The sequence below is a fragment of the Pollicipes pollicipes genome, unplaced genomic scaffold (genome assembly GCF_011947565.3).
Source record: "Pollicipes pollicipes isolate AB1234 unplaced genomic scaffold, Ppol_2.1 Scaffold_6686;HRSCAF=7923_pilon_pilon_pilon, whole genome shotgun sequence".
NCBI classification, from domain to species: Eukaryota; Metazoa; Arthropoda; class Thecostraca; order Pollicipedomorpha; family Pollicipedidae; genus Pollicipes; species Pollicipes pollicipes.
This window is the reverse complement of record NW_023596921.1, coordinates 35510036-35528659: the sequence shown is the minus strand read 5'-3', so window position 1 is coordinate 35528659 and position 18624 is coordinate 35510036. Positions and strand designations below refer to the sequence as shown.

Sequence of the window (18624 nt, the reverse complement as noted above, 5' to 3'; positions counted from 1 at the left end):
AAAGACACTTTGCTACTTCATTATGATTTTGCCAACATTTTGAACCTATTGAGGTAGTAAGGCATGTGATTAATTCCATGCATGCCGTTATATTAGCAATTCACTTTGGCAGTAGCGGCAGCTCCGTGAGGCTCATCAATGCATATGCTTGGTATAAGCTTGCATGATGCGGGTTTGTAGAGTTGCTTTTCCGTTAATTATTCTAAACATATAGAGTTGCATTTTTATGGATGCACATACTACTGTCTCAACAAATTTTGTAGGCAGGCAAGCATTGCTCGTAAGTGGTTTATGTCATAATCACTGCAACTTGTGTGAGTTGCTGGGTGCTGGGAAAGATGGAAAAGTATTGTTGTTGCTTTCTTGGATGGCATTAAACAATATCTTTATCGTGGGCCTTGTGTGCACTGGCAGTTTCGTCACTTCCTTTCATTTCGCCCATCTAATCATAACTACATGCACCTGTCCTATCTCCAGCCTTGTGCAGTCAGCAGGTTTGCAGTGCCATTTCACTACATGCAATATTTTGCTGTTATACGCGTGCTATTACTTGTGTGAACAATACTTTTGAGTGAAGCATCCTGATGGCTGCGGCATGTTGCATGGCTGTGGAAGCAGAAGACATGTTTACGTCTTTGTCACCGACATTTTGTGGATTCCCAAAATAGGCCGAGCAAGTGATGTCATTGTTGTGCGCTTTTTTGAAAGTAATTTGTATACTGTGTCATGTGTTCTTCTGGTCAGTCATACGTCAGACGCGGCGTTAATATAACAATGCACGCTCGATTCATGTTCTCATCATGAAATTTACTATGAAAGTAGCCGGGACTGCAGTACAACAACCGTGTCATTGTCCATTATGCCATGGCACAGAACAGCAATGAGGTGGTGCCACGATGACGCTGTTGAGCTGTGCCATTACACCATGCACGACATTTGTTCACTACTGTATTTCAAGCCTATAAGATAACAGTTTATGATTTATGAATGACTGACAACAAACAAGTTAACACTGACAAAGGGCTATCACTCATGAGATTGCCGCTGTACCACGTGATTATATCAGCGTTAACCAGCGAATGCATGCGTAGTCCTGAGCAAGAAAAACATTTTTGGTAGCTCAACCTTATCATCTTCACCATAGCAATGGCAATACTTTGGTAATCAATTCATAGCAATGTTATAGATGTATTGTTAATCTTTGCATGTGACTGCATTTCCAACTATAAACATTAAAGAAAGTAACGACCGTGCACATCATAAGATATCAATGTCAGGACTACAGCACTGCAGGCAAGGATGGGCCTGCAATACAGTATTGACATCCTTAACAGTCCTTGACAGGATTCGGTAAGAGATTCATGACATTATACGACAGTTTTCACAGCATATCGTGCTTTGATGTGAATAATCTGCCATAAAAGCTGGCGATCGGTACGTTGCGCTTGTCAAACAGCCCACCAAAGCTTTTCCTACGACCAGTACTAAGGCAAAAAATCCACAAACAAGCCATTCACTGACCCGCCAACCGACACAGCGCCCGCGACGAGAATGGCCGGCTGGCGTCAGCTTTCGTGCATTTGGAGCCATTCTTTAGGTCTGGCTGCCAGATGCTGTCGGGTGATGCCGTCGTCACAAATTGATTTCATGATGCCATCAAGCGATGACGTAATGGAGTAAATTTTACAAACTCTAATATTTTGCCACTTAGGGTCGCTTTTAAGCCTTGAAAGTTTACCAAGTTTTGCAAGTAAGTTTTTCCCACCATATCTGGTGCTCACCTCAATAGCTTCCAATGTGGAACATCCCCTTTAGAATCGTTTTCATGTATGAACGATGCCTGACGCGTGATGTTCGATGCCTGTTTATTGAATTCGTTTGCATGGATATAAGTGACACGTGATGCGTGATGCCTGTTTACTTGCAGTTAGTTTCTTGAAGTCACTTGCATGCATGAATGATGTATTAGCGTGATGCCACCTGTTAATTGGAATTCGTTTGCATGTACACGTATTTTTCGCGTATTTGAAGTCTAAGTCAGATGTACCCTGTATTATAGAAATGACTTGCAAATACTCCTTGTTTAATCCGCTGAACGTTGGTAACCTATAAAAATTGACTCGCTGTTAAGAAAAAAGGAAAAGTCGAGTCGGATCGGCAGGTAATTTTGAATTTACTACTGATATTTGTTTCGATAAAGGCATGTAGGCGAACTATCACAACTATCTTCAATTCTTCGGCTTATTCTACGGGAAATAAGGTTATTCATACTGTCCCAGCTATATGCATCATGCTCCTCGCAAATGAACTGAACAACTTGCAACATTCGGGGGACTCAGCAAGAAGAAATCGCCAGCCATTACTGCGATACAGCACACGTCCAACTAAGAATTAAAATACAAAAAAATGCATGAACATGCAGCCAAATTTAATTAAACAGATATCACGCATCACGCATCAGGCATCACTCATACATGAAGACGATTTTAAGCTAACATGCATCAGACATCGAGACACGAATCGCATTCGCATCATCGGTCATGATGAGCCCTACACACTGCGATCTGGTCGTCAGCTTCCTATGAGAAGAGATTCTCGTATTTTCCTATCGGGATGGTCCTGTGCTATGCGGACGACTTTGAGCTTTAAAAGAGATTTAGTGTTCGTACCTCCCTGGATTTCAGCCTCAGCATGTTTTGTCAGAAAATGGTCGTTATTGGACTGAATTATTACGCGCGATGTTGGACAATATGCGTGGGTCGCAAATGAAGCAGCGGTTTCGCCGGGAGTATGAAGTAGTTTTAGCAAACTCTGTCAGTAATATGTCGATGTCCGCAGGCAGGTCAAAAATGTCAATGTTCGGAGTTTTAACAAACCTTCAGTTCGAATTTGGTCTTCAAAAAAGCTTGTCTCCTTGTCTCCTCACGTGGCACCTACATAAGCGCGCCATAATGGCGCACACGGAAAATGATGGCATGCCATCATTGCGACGCATACCTAGAGCGGACGTTTCCACTCCTGTGCGCACCAGTTTAAGGGTATGTCCCACACTTGAAGATATTGAAGTAAGAATGAGCATGATGAAAAAAGTTCGTTTATAACCATCGGCTTACTTTTTGGTGGAAAGGCTGCTCTAGACAACACAATTTCTCTTTTTAGTAAATCTTCTCCTCAATACGTCACCGTTTGATCGCGTCAGCGACCTTGCACAACCTTGATCGAGAGCCAATTGACGGCCGTTAAGTCTGGAACTTGCGCTCACGAGCACCAGAAAGCAACCACTTGACAATTATATTTTTATTGGCGTTGATGGCCACATAGCTGATGGAATGACATCAGTTTTTGAATGCTATTTTGGCGTCATGGATGCTGAGTGACCTTAAAATAGTCGCCCGGAATAGTCTGCACCTCTTCGTGGAAGTGTGCTACACTAGAGAGATTTAGGTCTTAAGAAGGAAGGACTGTGATCTGCACCAAATGATCTTCAAGATGACTATTTTGTTTTAAAATCCCATATAAACGTGAAATTATGAAAACGAAAAAAAATGAAAACGTAAAAAGTATGCGTGCCCTGTAGGCACGCATACTTTCCTCGACAGTTGCTTAAACTCCTCAGAAAAGCACGGGTCAAGAGATAGCACGCGTACCCTTTATCAGCGTCCTGCGCCGTTTCCAAGCATCGCGCAGACGCTGGCGACCGCCTGTCGGCAGCTGGCGTCTGTTTCTACTTTCTTGCACGCAGAAGAGCGAAGCCGCGGGGCCAGCTGTGACCCAGTTGGGCCGTTTTTGTCCGCTTCCATCGCCTGAAATCCGCACTCGGCCTGCATCGCGACCGATAAGCAACGTGCAAAAACGGCCGGCGCAACCGGCGTCTGTTATTAGGACAGCCGCCGCGCTGAAACACATGTGACGTCACAGCACGTGAGGCGATCCAGACGCGCTGCCGCTGCAGCGTTTCCTGGTACGGTGCGGAGACGACTGATGTGCCGGCTGTGTGCGGCGACGGATGAGTGTCGTAGTCAGACCTGACAGTGTCGTCAACGCATAGGTTGTTTTTTTTCTTTGAACGCAGGGAGTGCTCTGAAATCGTGAAAAACTGAGGCACGGAAACGCGCGGCAAAATGAACTTCACTGGCCCTTAGCGAATAACTGATAGTTGTGGGAGCGATGATGGCTCAACTGTGGCAACTTTGACAGAACATCATGCCCGGGATTCTTTGGTGTTGGGGCTCAAGTTGCCTTGCCACCTTGGCATGAGTGACAGCTCAGGTGTGATAAATATTACAGTGATTTAACCAAAAAATGAAAGGATCCATTTCCCAGAGTGCGATACGAGTATGTAACACCAAATGACACCAGGGCTATGCCGCTTTCCTCCTGACCATTGCATCCAACAGTGATAAGCCATGCGTGCGCGAAAAGAAGTGAAAGGCGCATGCTCACGTACAAGAACATTGGCATGTATTAAAGATATCAAACGTTTGTCACACAACTACCAGCTTCGCGTTCTTTGTACCACGCTTTTCCTATTCCTTGAAGCCCACCACAAGCCTCTTCCTAACATGATATCGAGGCACGAAATTGGCCGCCGGTCAAGCTACCGGAAGCGTGCACCACACAACGCAGCCGAATTGACAAATCTTGGGGCCGTTACCGCAAACCAGGACAGGGACCGGCCAGCGTCGAGTGAACAGCGCTGCATTAACCCAGAAGCTGTATGGCCGTGCTTCGTGACTGTATGACAGTAACTGTATGATCGGCTCTGGCATGCGGGTGGTTCCCGACAAAACAGACGGTTGGCCCGCTCGGTCGTCACGACCTTGGCGCACGGTAGCAGGCCGCTATCGAAACGGGGACGGCCGGCGGCACAGCGGCTGCGGCGGCGCGGCGCCTCGAAGGCAGTGTAGCTGGAGACGGTGACCAGTCCAGCGGCCAGCGGCGGCGGCGACGGCGGCTGAGGGCGGCCGCGCCGCTGGCGAGCTCCGCGGGCAGTGTCACACGCCGACGCACGACAGCGGGAACGTCAGGTCGTTCCACCGCCGCCGCCGGATGGCCCCGCAGTCTGCGGACGGGGGTGGGACCTAGGCCGGGCGTACTACTGAGCGTATGGCCAGCCAGAAAGGCCCTATGTAGCGACGTTCACTGAGAGCCAGAGAACCGAGATGCGCAGATGCACGCACAGATGGCTGGCCGGCCGTGCTTTAATGGCGCTTGTAGATTGATGTATGCACACGCATCCATACGTTTCAAAATGAATGTGAGATATCAGTTACTTAGCGCGTAAATATCTCACCAGCATGCATCTCATCTTTCAGTCAATGTCATGCACGTGCCATTACATGGCGCAAAATACAAAATACAAAAATATCGGATTGGTAATCATATCTTTGGCACGTCATTCTGTCGCAACTGTTCCCTTGTGACAGCACTTACTGTTCTCGCAGCGTTCCCCGTAGTAGCCTGTGCCGAAGCAGTAGCACTTGAAGCCCGGGTGGGAGGCAGTCTGTACGCAGAAACCCCTCTCGCACGGGCTCGGCCGGCACGGGTCGCTGGACCGCGCTGGGTTCACAGTCGGGACGCTCGTGTCAGTGCATTGAGCGGCCGTGCACGCGACCGTGGGGGGGGGGGGGGGCACCGGGCACTCCGCGGCGAAGGAACGCTTGACGCGCTGGTTTCGGTTACCAGAACGACCGCTTTCAGGAGACGAAGACGAAGACGAAGACGAAGTTAGCTCGTGAATCGTAAAAGGAAGCCGAAGTAGATATTGGATGATCGTGTAGTGCAGCCTTGCACGGCATGAAAAATCGTTGTCACGCTGGCAAGAAAGTGTGCGTTAAATGACGATTCAGGAAATGTATTTTTAGTCGTTCTTGTTGTGTTTACCCTGCAAACTGTATCACTTTCATTTCGGATCACATTATTCCACCAATGCAAACTAATCTGACGAATTCTAGGTCATTTGCCTGAGGCACAAAACGGACGCAGCTATAACATTCTGTTTGTGCCTTGCTGTTCTAACGTGAGCTCTATGTCATTATGCTTCTACCTGCGCCGCTCTGTTATAAAAAAGTGTACGTGCGCATCACGAGTAGTGCCGGTTTCGTCCCAGCTGACCTTGGATAGCCTCCTGACACGCCGATTCGTCCTGGTACGGGAACATGGTGTTACACTCCTGTGCGCAGACGCAGTTGCCGTTCGAGATACGGCAGCCGGTCGTGACCTCTTCTGGGGGACACTCCTCGGTCTGACCCCACACAGAGGCTGAAACGGCCCGCAGGTCACCACTGCAGGAGGTGCACAACCCTGGGAGAGGTGTCAACAACGCGGCCGCCGCTCGGCCGTAGTTTGCGAGCCACACGCTCGTCGTCCGGACTGCGCGGTGTATGCGATATGGCAGCGCTGAGGAGTACGAGTCCAGACTACATCATTTAAGCACGTTTAAGTCCCGGACGTATCAATGTGAACATCAAGGCACGTGCGTCATTGAGATAATAATGCGAGCAGGGCCGACTGGAGCAAGTCGCTTCGCCGTTAATGGCGCGTGCCAGCATACCCGAGCCCAGGACACAGAGAGCGACTGCCGTGATGATCCTCATCGTGCTGGCCAGAGCCGACGACTTGACGAGGCTGGGCGTGGCGCTCAGTACCGTCTGGGGACGGAGGAGGCGTCAGCACAGAGGCTGGGCGTGGCGCTCAGTAGCGCTTGGGGACGGAGGAGGCGTCAGCACAAGGACTGGGCGTGGCGCTCAGTACCGTCTGGGGCGGAGGTGGCGTCAGCACAGAGGCGCTGAAGGTCTCTTGGAGCATTCTTAGCATTCATTCATTCTTACATTCGGACGTTTATCGAAGCATCGTTTCATTGCCAGTAACGGGACAGTCGGTCCTCGTGAACAAGGGCTGCCGCCTCAGCGGCCTAGGTTTCACATGGTGTGTGTCGGTGTAAGAGCGTTGCAATAGTTTGAGCCTCATCATCGCCCAAGATGTCAAGAGCTTGTCGACCCGTGTACGAATAGGTTGATATATGCACGAGGCCGTCGCTGATTTCAGTGCTTTGACGTCTATGAATACAGATCCGAGCCGTGAACATCGCCAAAAGGCTGCTTTGGGGTTTGTAGTTGTCCCCGAACATGAGCTTGGTAATAGTCGAAAACCAGTGAAAGGTAGTCGACCAATTGTTGTAAAACACCAAGTCACCAGCTGCAGGTTCTCGAAGAGAGCGGGATCAGCCAAAGCCAAATCCAGTACAAAGAATCAAGTGAAACCTGTTTGCAAAAACCAACAAAAACACCATATATGTTCACTGGAGTCCTCCGGAAGTCGAACTCGCTCTCAGTCCAACTTCAACAATAAATGCATGCATGAGTTTCAAGCGAAAATCGAAAGAAGCCCTGGACGTTTCTTTAGGTGCTAGATAGCGTCTGCTCAATCTTGCAAAACATGATTTCATGCCTCCGTCTTTAATATCAAGTGGCTGTACTGGCACAACAAAAACGAACAACGACCAAGCTTCAAACTAAAAGGACCTAACTTTTCACAGGTTGTGCTTTATGTGGAATGATTGTTCAGACTGTCTCTTTATTTCAATGTTTCTCTCTTATGATCTCAATCCTTCCGTTGAAACTTTTGAAATGTGTCACGACATGTCATGACATGACAAAACAAGAAGCCGCGTGCTAGCGAGTCCAGCTTTCGCCAGGCACCAACTACTCGGCCAGCAGTTCGGCGGATGCGGCCGCTCACCTCCTGTGTTCCTGCCGGCAGCCGTGCGTCCCGTCCCGCTCCTCGGGCGTCTCCCCCCTCCGACTGCGCTATTTGGGCGGCGGGTGCGACTATTTGAGGCCAGTGACACGGGCGGCGGCGGCGGCGGCGCCGACAGCTGGGCGGAAGAGGACCCGGCCTGTGCCTCCCCTCCCCCTCCCCGCTCCCCCATCCGCTCGCGCCTCCGCCGCACGTGTGGAGGCGCGGCGGGGCGGACAGCGGGTACTCGGGCGCGTGGGGGAGGTCGGGCGCGGGATGGAAGGTCAGGGCTGCCTGGTGGGCTGCGGAGTGCGGGATGTCGCAACGTGGTCGGCCATTACGAGGTTAGGGGAAAATTTTCGGGTGTCCTAACAAAACCCAAAAAATGGAGAAACTTCAATGTAAAAAGGCGAGCGGAAGGGTCCGGCAGCAAAAAGACGACAGAGTAAATCTCAACAGGGATAGAAGTCGAAATAAAACTGAAAGTTGTGCAAGGGCAAAACGTCAACGGGGATCAAATTAGACTGAAAGAAAACCCAAAAAGAAAAAGTCAAGTGACAAAAAGCTCGAGGGGACAAAAGCCGACAAGCTTGCCCATGACGTGCAAGTGAGCGCTCTAGATGACACTCGTGACCATAAGCACTGCTTGAAACGCCGAGTACCGACAACATAATCACTGTGTTGTCAGCCCATGACGTACAAGTGAGCACTCTTGATGACACTCGTGATCATAAGCACTGCTTGAAACGCCGAGTACCGACAACACAATCACTGTGTTGTCAGCCCATGACGTACAAGTGAGCGCTCTTGATGACACTCGTGATCATAAGCACTGCTTGAAACGCCGAGTACCGACAACACAATCACTGTGTTGTCAGCCCATGACGTTCAAGTGAGCGCCCTTGATGACACTCGTGATTATAAGCACTGCTTGAGACGCCGAGTACCGACAACACAATCACTGTTTGCTGTATCGCATCGTTTAACCGTACCTCTTGGTATATTGAGGCTCGATTGCTCAGCACAAGAACTCAGAACTCATAATGTCGAACACAGGGGTCTACTGTTTCCAGTTAGACGAGAACCAGAGGGTGGGCTGCAGCTCCTCCATTTCTAGCTCAGTTGACGTGGACCCAAATCTTCGAACCAAAAGCAAACGGTAAGCTGAGGACCCTCGACACCGTGTAAGTTCTGGACATGGCCTTCTTGGACTAGGCTTTATTTGGCCTTTTGGCTCATGTTAACCTTAACGTTAAGCAAGACGAAGTAGTTAAATATACCATGCTGTGGTGAACACGGCAGGTTTGTTGTAAATATACACCGCATTGGATATGGGGTGGTCCAGTATAAACGTAAATGAGCGTCAAAATATTGTGCAAATCTTGGAACCTAAACAATAAGTGTGAGTATGGAAGAGAACAGCGATCAGATCTCATTCGATTCCGCCCAACTCCATCTCGTGCCGTCCGCTTCTGTCCGGTCCGGTTCCATCAGGCTCCATTTGATCTCGCCCGATTTTTTCTATATTTGTCTATTTTCGGTTCCAGCCGGTCCGGTCCCATCTCGTCCGTTCCCACCCGGTCCTTCTTGGTGTGATCTGGTCCCGCACGATCCTTCCTGGTGTGGTCTGGTCCCGTGCGATCCTGCCCGTTCCCTGCCGTTCTCATGCTGTCCCATCCAGTCTCGCCCGGTGTTAGGGCAGCAAATCTATTCGCAGTTTGCCGAATGCCTTTTTCCCAACTGCTTTATGACGAGTTCCATATTGGTGACATGTAAAAAACTGACTTGTCAAAAAGTTGAACCGGCAAAATGACGAACTGCAAAATGGCGACATCGAAAAATTGTGAAATGCCGAAATGGCGTACAGTAGCCACTCAGCAGTCGACAAAAAGGCATTCGCCAAATGAATTTTCGACTTCCATGTCGCGCACAGTCGTTGTCGTTGTCACACAGTAGCTGTCGCACAGCCAGTTGTTGTCACAGTCGCACAGGGCACTGCCATATCATGAGGCCTCGTCCTGGAGCCGGTCGGCCGCCAGCCGTTGTGGTCCCCCTGAGTCGTACGGTGTTCACGTTGCAATTTCGATGATGTGACATCGAGGATAGTGTTTGCCGCTGTGCGTATTCCTTATGTTCTTGGTGTGTTTTCATCATGGCTGCATCATCGTTTTTGTCATGTAACATACAGCCCCCTGTCCCGAATCAAGCATTAAGCCATATGTGTATAACGATTCGGAATGAACGTATGACAATAATTATCATCATCCTGATGGTTGTGGCCAGATATATCTTATACCAATAGATCGACAGCACCCATATTAAATTACTTGCAGAGGTATGCAAACAGAAGAAGGACATCAGCCATAACATTTAGAGATGGGGATGATGTCCCTGCTGCTCTTCCATGGCTTCTGGTTATCGTATGCATCATTTTATGCCCCCTAAACAGGGGGCAGATTTTCTTTACTGAAGGGCCCGAAACTCAGTGCGCGTGCACCACACCAAGAGCGTAGTTTCGTAAAATGAATTGAGGGGGGGGGGGGGCTGAATAGTGGAAAATAAGCCAACCTACCCCCAAAATACGCTAACAAACTAGTGTCTACCCAGATTTGGCTCACTTTCTCCTCAAAGTGTGAGTGAGTCTGGAGGGGGGGGGGGGGCTGAAGCTCCGACTGAATAGCAACTTACACACCTGCATCACACCAGTTGTTTAACGCTCTGTCGGGAGCCATCCACATGGTGAAAAACGAAAGTCTGCGCCTGAGGAGGGATCCCAGAGCTCCAGCCCCTCCCTTGGTTCCGCTCAGGGAGGTGCGCTCCGGTATCTTAGGCATTACAAAAAAGTGTCACTGTTTCTAAACCTCTGCCGCGAATTCGGACATCAATCTAAGCCTGTGATTGGTCAGAGGATTTGGTGTCGTCACAGCTTTAAACCCCGTGAAGCCCCGGTTGTCATCGTGATTAACCCCGCGCCATCAAGGAAAAAGCTCTTGCTTACGCTGTTCTTTACCTCGGTTGGTAGTGCGCAAAATACTGGCGTTTTAAGGGCTACCTAACTGATTAAAACGTAAAGTTTCGGATAGCCTGAAAGATGACATTGCCAAGGATTAATGGAATCCAGCGGTCGCTCTCCATGCCGTTCAGTTTTTATTTGAAGTGTCTATTGTATTTTGACGGCTTATCCGACGCAGCGTTGCGATGCTGTTTTATGACCGCGCAAATAAAAATAATTTGAGGTAAGGTTTGCGTTAAGATACCAAAGTAGATGTAAGCATCAAGTATTTGTTAGCGTCTGCTTATAAGCGCTGACTCAGATTTGAGTTAAACAATGCAATGTTTCCTGCATATTATCTAAGGGAATAAGAGAGGGAATATCAGTGTGAAAACGATCTGTGTACTGCCTGGTGTCAAGCATAATTTTGGATGGGTTTTAGAGGAGTTTTAGATAGGACATGGTGGAATATGAAATACGACTAGACGCCAGTCAAGCTATCTTAACAGTATAGTATCATTTTCACTATGCTGAATATGGCAAATCGATAAAGCTGTTCACCGGGCGCGACTAACGGCCCGTGTAACACGGGGTGACATGCTGCTAACCCCGGCCCGCCGGGCTTTGCGCCCGCAGATGGGCGTCGATCCACTCGTCAACGGCGTTACAATCCCGGAGCGGCCACGCCCGTCGGCGGCGACGAGCCGAGCTACGGGTGCCCATGCATCACAGAAGGTCGCCCTCCAGGCTTGATGTTCCTGACGCTGGTTGAGGGCCGGAAGACGTGACCGTCCGGCTCACCCCACGCGGCGAGAAATCCTACCCAGGGACGCGGCCCCGCTCCTGTCGCTGCCCACTGCCGACGGCCTGCAGGAGCTGCTCTTCGATTCCCAAGTGGTGTCCCCTTGGTATCGGCGCAAGCAAGAGTAACCAGCGATCGAGCTGCCGACCGGTCTGCTCGCTAACCTTCTGGTCGTATTGCTGTCTACTCGCTGATCACACGGCTGTTGCTGCGACTCAACAGATCCAACAAAAATTCAAAACATGCATGAAGTATGCAGAGGGGTCCAGCAAGAGCCAAGAGCCAGCTTGCATTGTGCCGCAAGATCCATTAAGCGCAAATAGTTAGCCATTAATATGGCCAGAGATTCTGCAAGAACCCGGAGCCAGCCTGGAAACATAATCAGGATCCAGCAACGGCCAAAATGCAGCATAAACTCAAAGGCAATGACGAGAGCTAGGATCTCACCTGGGAGCATTGCTAGGAACCATTACGTCTTCACTTGATGAGCTTACGTTATGCAGCGTGCCCATGCAATCATTAAAACATATATGTAAGATGTCTTTGATCTCTGGCATCATTCCAACGGCAGAATGTTGTCAAAAAGCAGCCCGAGTTGGTGTTGACGAATGAGCCAGTGACGAACAGGAGTCGGAATCAAACGGTTTGTGAGTGATCTATCGAATCCAGAAATGAGAGTGTTGCGTTTGTGGCGAACTAATTGGAACTTAAGATCGCATGTCGGGTTTGGAAACAATAAGTGAGGCCCGAGAACCAAAACCTGTTGTTTGCAAAATAACCCATGTGATTCAGTGACCAGGGGCTGGTAATCATGAACGAACTAACCAAAACGAGGGATCTAGGGCATTGCTTGACGAGGGTATGTGGGTACCATAAACCAACATTGAAAGCCAGGCACACGTCAGCTGGAAAGAGATTTGTAAGCGTGAACACAAATAAAGATTCAGTAGCAATGTCAAACGTGATATTTCAATTCATCACATACCAGCATGTTTATCAGCATGCTGAATGGATGTTTTTTTTAGTCCGCATCACATCACATCACACATCACATCGAGTATTTCCTGCTCGTGGACTTTGATTCCAAAGAACAATATCCCTACGAAAACAAAGCATTTGTGCCTACTTCAAATATTACCACATTTACAAATTGTCCCACGCTGTAATACCATGCAAACATTGTTGTAGCGGTGCAACATGTGATGGTTTTGGTCTCATAATAGTCCGACATGAGCCGAAACTTTTCAAAATTTGGACAAGAAAATTGGCACAACCATAGCATAAGATGGATATCAGGTAAGGGAGAGGAAACCCGTGTCATATGTCACCTACATGAGTTGCGATTTTTCAGATGCCAATGCTCTGGACTTGGTTTAATTTTGAGAGAACATCGCATGGCAAATGCAACAATTACAGTTTATTGCGTTTTGCATGGACCAATAACTTTGTGAACAAGCGTAAGAACTTAAAATGCATTGGCGTGCTTGCGCGTTATGCAGTTACTTACACTCTCGTGCTAGACCCACACACTTGGCGTCGACATCGCAAATAATGATTTTAATTTGCTTCAGTGTTTCACTACAGCACATATCAGCACAGGTTAACCGATATTGGAGGCATGACATTCGACTCATCTTCCCGATTATCTCTGTTTCCTGGCCGCTCTTCATGCCATGCTCCGTTTCATATGCAAATCTTGTGAACATCACGGTGATTTGTCTTGCCGCGTTAGATTAGCGGTCAAAAATCCTAGGCCTACTGCATGAAAAATATCCGTCCTGAACAGCAGCATTTACGCGTAGTTGGTGCTTGCCAAAATAACATCTTACGTTATAGGCTTATACACGCTTACAAGCATCTCTTTTCCACCTCAGGACCCTAGAATATCGCGCAACACAGACCAGGGCCGGCATTTGAACACACTACCACAGTGCAGAATCTAAGGCTTATTGCCATGGCAACCGGGTTCAATTCTGTGACGATATGAAATCCTCTGACCAATCAAAGGACGAATATTATGTCCGAATTTGCGGCTTGCCCAAAGCCATAGGCTCTACACTTACGGAGACCGGAGCGTTCTACCTTATTGTTTATATGGCCTGGGCTCCGCCCATGCTCTCAAATCTGGAATTAAGGGGCAAACCAAATCGAATAAAGCTCTGCATACAGTGACGCAAAGTGCAGACCTGGTACCTGCTGTGCTACCAGGATGGGAAAGCCCCTCCTCATGGTTTGAGGTCACATTGGAAGCATCTTGGATTTGGCGAGATGGTGCTTCTGGATGCTGCTATGCTTGCGGGGGAGGGGGCTGGGCCCATGCGCCGGCACCGGTAAGGCAAGGCATTGTCCAGGATCAACTGGCCCGTTCGAGGCTCGCGTTGATATTCCGCTGTGGTCCTGAGTTTTGTTGTCAAAACGGGAGGAGACGCAAGAATGAGACGAGATCCGCGAGAACTGTGGCACGTGGAACGTTATTTACATTGCGACAACCTATTGTTATAGTAAAGTATGCTGTTTTAACTATGCTGGTTATGCTTGCAATTACACAGCATCCGTGGTGCACGCCACCCTGGTTTACCATCGCTTGTATTTCGTCGTTATCCGGTACGACTTGTTGTCAGATCGCCCTTCAAAATGCATTCGCAGTTTTGCCACGATAACTGCTGATTTTCGTTTGAACCACTGAATCGTCATATCTTTGCGTCCAAGTCCCCATCACGTCTCTGAAAGTTGACTGTGGTCTGAGTTTTCATTTTTCTTATCTAATTGGGTACATCTTTGAGTCAAAATCATTCGTTACAAATTGTGACACATTTTTCATCTTGTAGTGCAAAACACAAACGCGCATGGATTGAATACTTGCGTCGTCCGAAATGGCCTTATCGAGCGGGCCTTATCTCCGCTCTACATAAGCGAAGCGCATAACGTAGTCAAAGAAGTTCTGAGCACTCAGCGTCAGCGTTTCAGCGCTGTGTTCACTCAGTGTTCAGTGTTCTCTCCCTCCAATTCCATCAAATGTGCAGTTATATCGCCTGTTTCGTGTTGTGACTGCTCCCTTTTGTGAAACGCACGTGTTCATCAGCCGAAATCAGCGCCCCCTGGCGTCGTAGATGTCATTAGTTAAACCATACCCCCGGTCGCCTCTGCATCTGGGCTCAGTGTAATACAATGCGCATTGCTCCCGTTGCCGAGCGCACTCTGGACATAACCGTTTCCGATCTAGTGGTATTAGATACCTGTGGTGGTGCCCATGCGGCCAGAGTTCTGTCGCGGCACGCTGCAATCACGTGGTGCTATTTGACAACTCGTGGATGGATGGCAACGGGGTTGGTAGACATTCTGTGCGGAGGATCTGCGAACGGTTCCACGTCTCTGGACCCTCTGCACGTAAGGACCTACGGGGCCCCATGTCTCTGTCCTCCCCGTCTTGCACCCATAATGGTGACGACCTTGACACGCACCCGGGTGGCCGGCTGGATGCCCTTCGCTCGGGTGGGAGGTCAATTTGATCCCCGAGATCTTAGGAACTAAGAGAGCTGGAGACACAAAATTCACCATATGTGTTGAATTGTACATGAACTCACTGAGGTCACAGTTTGAGGTTCCTAGGCCATAATCTTAGGGTCAAATATGGTCGAACAAGGTCAAATCCCAGGCTGGTCTCCAAAGTACCCCCAGCACCTAGATAACCGCTCTAAGCAAAAGGTTACATGTTCATTTTAGTTCAGTAAACCTGTTTGACCTTTTGAAGGTTATGTTGACCAAAATCATTCAAGACTACTTTGAGTTTTGCATTTGAATAAGCGACAAAGATAACGCTAGGCAGTATGTTTCTAAAAGCAAAATGTTAACCTGGGTCACCTCAGGTCAGTGACATATTCTGACCTTTAAAAAGTCCATGGAAGATGTAGAATGCAGTTCCTGTTACCAATAAATTCGAAAGGAGCACCATGAACTACCCCATATAGCAAGCCCTAGAGTAATCAAACAAGCTTATTTTTACCTTGGTCCGGCTGCCATACCTGACCCTAGGTCAATACAATTTGTTCATTCAATTGTTTGTTGCTTGAGGCAGTATCTCGGAGATGTATGGCTTGGTCTAACACTAGGTTGTTACATCAGGTTGAAAGATTCCCCGGGAATTTACTTCGTTAAAACCATGGCCTGACTTTGACCTGCCACAGGTCAGCGGTTTTGCAAGGTACTCCTAAATACTTAACACCAAACGATTCGCTATTTAATTTTCTAAAGCTATGAAAAATTGTGCGCGGCCACACCGCGCCGTTCGGAAACCATTCTCGAAAAACCATCGGAGGTTAATTTGACCCCCATTCAAACGCGTGTTGAAATACGGCTTCTCTTGCAAATGGGGCTTTTTGGACTCTTTGTACTGCCCATCAATATTTTGAAAACAATGGTCATGATCTCTCAAAATTGTACTTTCTGTATCCATTCGCCGAAGGCGCTTATCCAGGATTTAGTCAGGGTAGAAGATACAGAAGCTGTGGTGCCCATAACAATGAAGGCTTTTGGGGTCATTTTAATTGCCTTTTTGGGCGCGGTGTCTCTTGAACGTAAGACAAATGAAGATCATAGTGCCTGGAACAAAGCTTCAGCTACTCTCACCGAGTACGTCGATCCAGGATTTTGTCAATGGAGCAACGTAGACCTTAAAGCGTCTCCCGGAATTTGTTGTCCTTGGAAAAGGAAGGTTTTGAGCCCATTTTGGTGTTCCTGGACATGGAAGTCTCTGGAATATCTAGGTTATGACGTCCTGTAATGAAAGCTTTGGTGCTCCTTCACTGAGCTAACCGAACCAAAATTTCAGGAGGGATAGAAGGCATAGATTAATGTGTTCTTAGGTTTCAGTCCCATTCCGGAATGAAGCTTCTGAGCCCTTTAAATGAATCAGTCAGATTTGGTGCCTCTGGAAAATAAAAGTTACGGTGCTTTTGAATGAAAGTTTTGGTACTCCTCTGCCTAATGACCGGTTAAAAGATTTATTGAAGGGTCACGGTATGGACATTGAGGTGCTCCTGACATTTAGTCCCTCTTGAAACTTAAGTTTTTGGGCCACTTGCGGTTCTCTGGAATCTGTTGTCCCTTAACAAAAAAGGAAGCTCCTCCCGAAATAAAGGTTTTGGTGTTCCTTTAACACGAAAAGTTGTGCCCCAAAGCTGTATCAAAACTTGTGAGGGTCCAAAGGAGCATGCCTGTCCCCTTTGGATCCGCCCCTGCCACCGCGTCCCGACTCGCGCCGTCGTAGGCGATTGCTGAATACAGGTCCGTTCTGAGAGGTGCGGCTGCCGTGCGGCGCGGACCGGCCGATATCACTGAGAGGTGCGACTGCCGTGCGGTGTGACCGATCGATATCACTGAAAGGTGTGACTGCCGTGCGGCGCGGACCGACCAATATCACTGAGAGGTGTGACTACCATGTGGTGTGACCGACCGATATCACTGAGAGGTGTGACTGCCGTGTGGTGTGACCGATCGATATCACTGAGAGGTGTGACTGCCGTGCGGCGCGGACCGACCAATATCACTGAGAGGTGTGGCTGCCATGTGGTGTGACCGACGGATATCACTGGGATGTGTGACGTGACTGCCGTGTGGTGTGGACCGGCCGATATCACTGAGAGGTGTGACTGCCGTGTGGTGTGGACCGGCCGATATCACTGAGAGGTGTGACTGCCGTGTGGTGTGGCCCGGCCGATATCACTGAGAGGTGTGACTGCCGTGTGGTGTGGACCGGCCGATATCACTTAGAGGTGTGACTGTTGTGTGGTGCGGACCGGCCGATATCACTGAGAGGTGTGACTGCTGTGTGGTGTGACCGACCGATATCACTGAGAGGTATGACTGCCGTGTGGTGTGACCGACCGATATCACTGAGAGGTATGGCTGCCGTGTGGTGTGGACGGACCGATATCACTGCCATCGCCAGGTCTAGAGCTAAATCTTGAACTCTACGCCTGGCGATGAACGAATCGTATGGCTTTTGTGAGCTTACGTCGTAAGGTATGAAACGAACAAGCGATTTATTTAGATGCAAAAGCAATGCAAATTGCTTTATAAATACATAAACACAGAGGTCGCATGTAGTTGGCGGTGTCGGTAGGTTCCACGGTCGCTTACTGCAGCTCTATGCCTGTATCAAGAGAGAATCAATACAGTTAGCATGTTTGGTGTGTGCGCACATCGCGGAGGGCAATCGCTCCCTCTGGACAGTGGCGGCGGAATCGACGAAGGGCGCTAAAACACGCTAAACGCTGAGACCTTGCGCGAAGCTCCAGGCTGTACCGCCATATCCCAGGGCAATACAGTACAGCATGTGGGCAGTGCTGGCCACTATGCTGACAGCCAGATACAGGACGATTTCCTGCTTTGGTATCTTAATGTACACCTGAACCTCTCCCGCGGTTTTCCGAAAGGAATTCTGAGCGGTACGTTGCATGAACAGCAAACTTTGCAAACCTCTAGACGATTGGATGAGCGCTCTTGATTGGAAATACCTCATACCTTACAAAGTCACTGACGTGTAAAGGGACATTGTCAGGCCAAGGTTGTCCGTAAAGACAGCTTTTAAGGAAGCTTTCAAACTAACGTGACACCACTCTTCCGGCGAGCAGGACTGGCAGGCGACACAATGCAGCTTCAGTTGCTGAGTGCGTCGTATAGCCTCAACGACAGCTGATGCAACAACACGGCTTCCGACGATGTCATGGCGATTGCCCAGACAAAAGTCAATTGAAATCTGGATTAAGATTATTTCAGTAACCTTGGATCACTCTCAAAAGTGATATTCAGGTCGAAACTGGAAACATTTTTGGATGGGAAACGTGTTCTTGTGAAGACGTTATTGTAGAAAATATTATATTTTAACCAGCCTGTTTGTATTCAATGTGGTGTGGTGTTCAGTGTGTATTCAGTGTGTGTTCAATTCCTGTTTGTATTCTCATGAATAATCACTATCTGTTTTTCAGCCTTAGTGAGACATGGAAAATTCATTCAGACACGCATTAATAAAACCTTCAAATGAATATAAAATGCACCGCATCCTAGCAAACCAGCCCGATGAGACAACAAAAGT

The 18624-nt window shown here is 48.6% G+C and overlaps 1 protein-coding gene across 1 annotated transcript; it reads right to left on the bottom strand.

Annotated features, from left to right (window-relative positions):
• Positions 1–4439: 4439 nt before the first annotated feature.
• LOC119108529 (uncharacterized) lies at positions 4440–7811 on the bottom strand. The gene is made up of 5 exons (XM_037232111.1): positions 7741–7811; positions 6554–6650; positions 6115–6261; positions 5434–5559; positions 4440–5062 (listed from the first exon to the last, which is right to left on the bottom strand). Exons 2-5 carry the CDS (start codon positions 6594–6596, stop codon positions 4995–4997), a joined length of 384 nt encoding a protein of 127 aa, XP_037088006.1. The 5' UTR covers positions 6597–6650; positions 7741–7811; the 3' UTR covers positions 4440–4994.
• Positions 7812–18624: the final 10813 nt, after the last annotated feature.

Coding starts and splice junctions, on each gene's coding strand:
- LOC119108529 (XM_037232111.1), bottom strand. CDS start 6,596: ATGAGGATCATCACGGCAGTCGCTCTCTGTGTCCTGGGCTCGG. Junction 6,262..6,553: donor TCTCTGTGTCCTGGGCTCGG/GTATGCTGGCAC, acceptor GGGCCGTTTCAG/CCTCTGTGTGGGGTCAGACC. Junction 5,560..6,114: donor GTGTCAGGAGGCTATCCAAG/GTCAGCTGGGAC, acceptor CTGTGAACCCAG/CGCGGTCCAGCGACCCGTGC.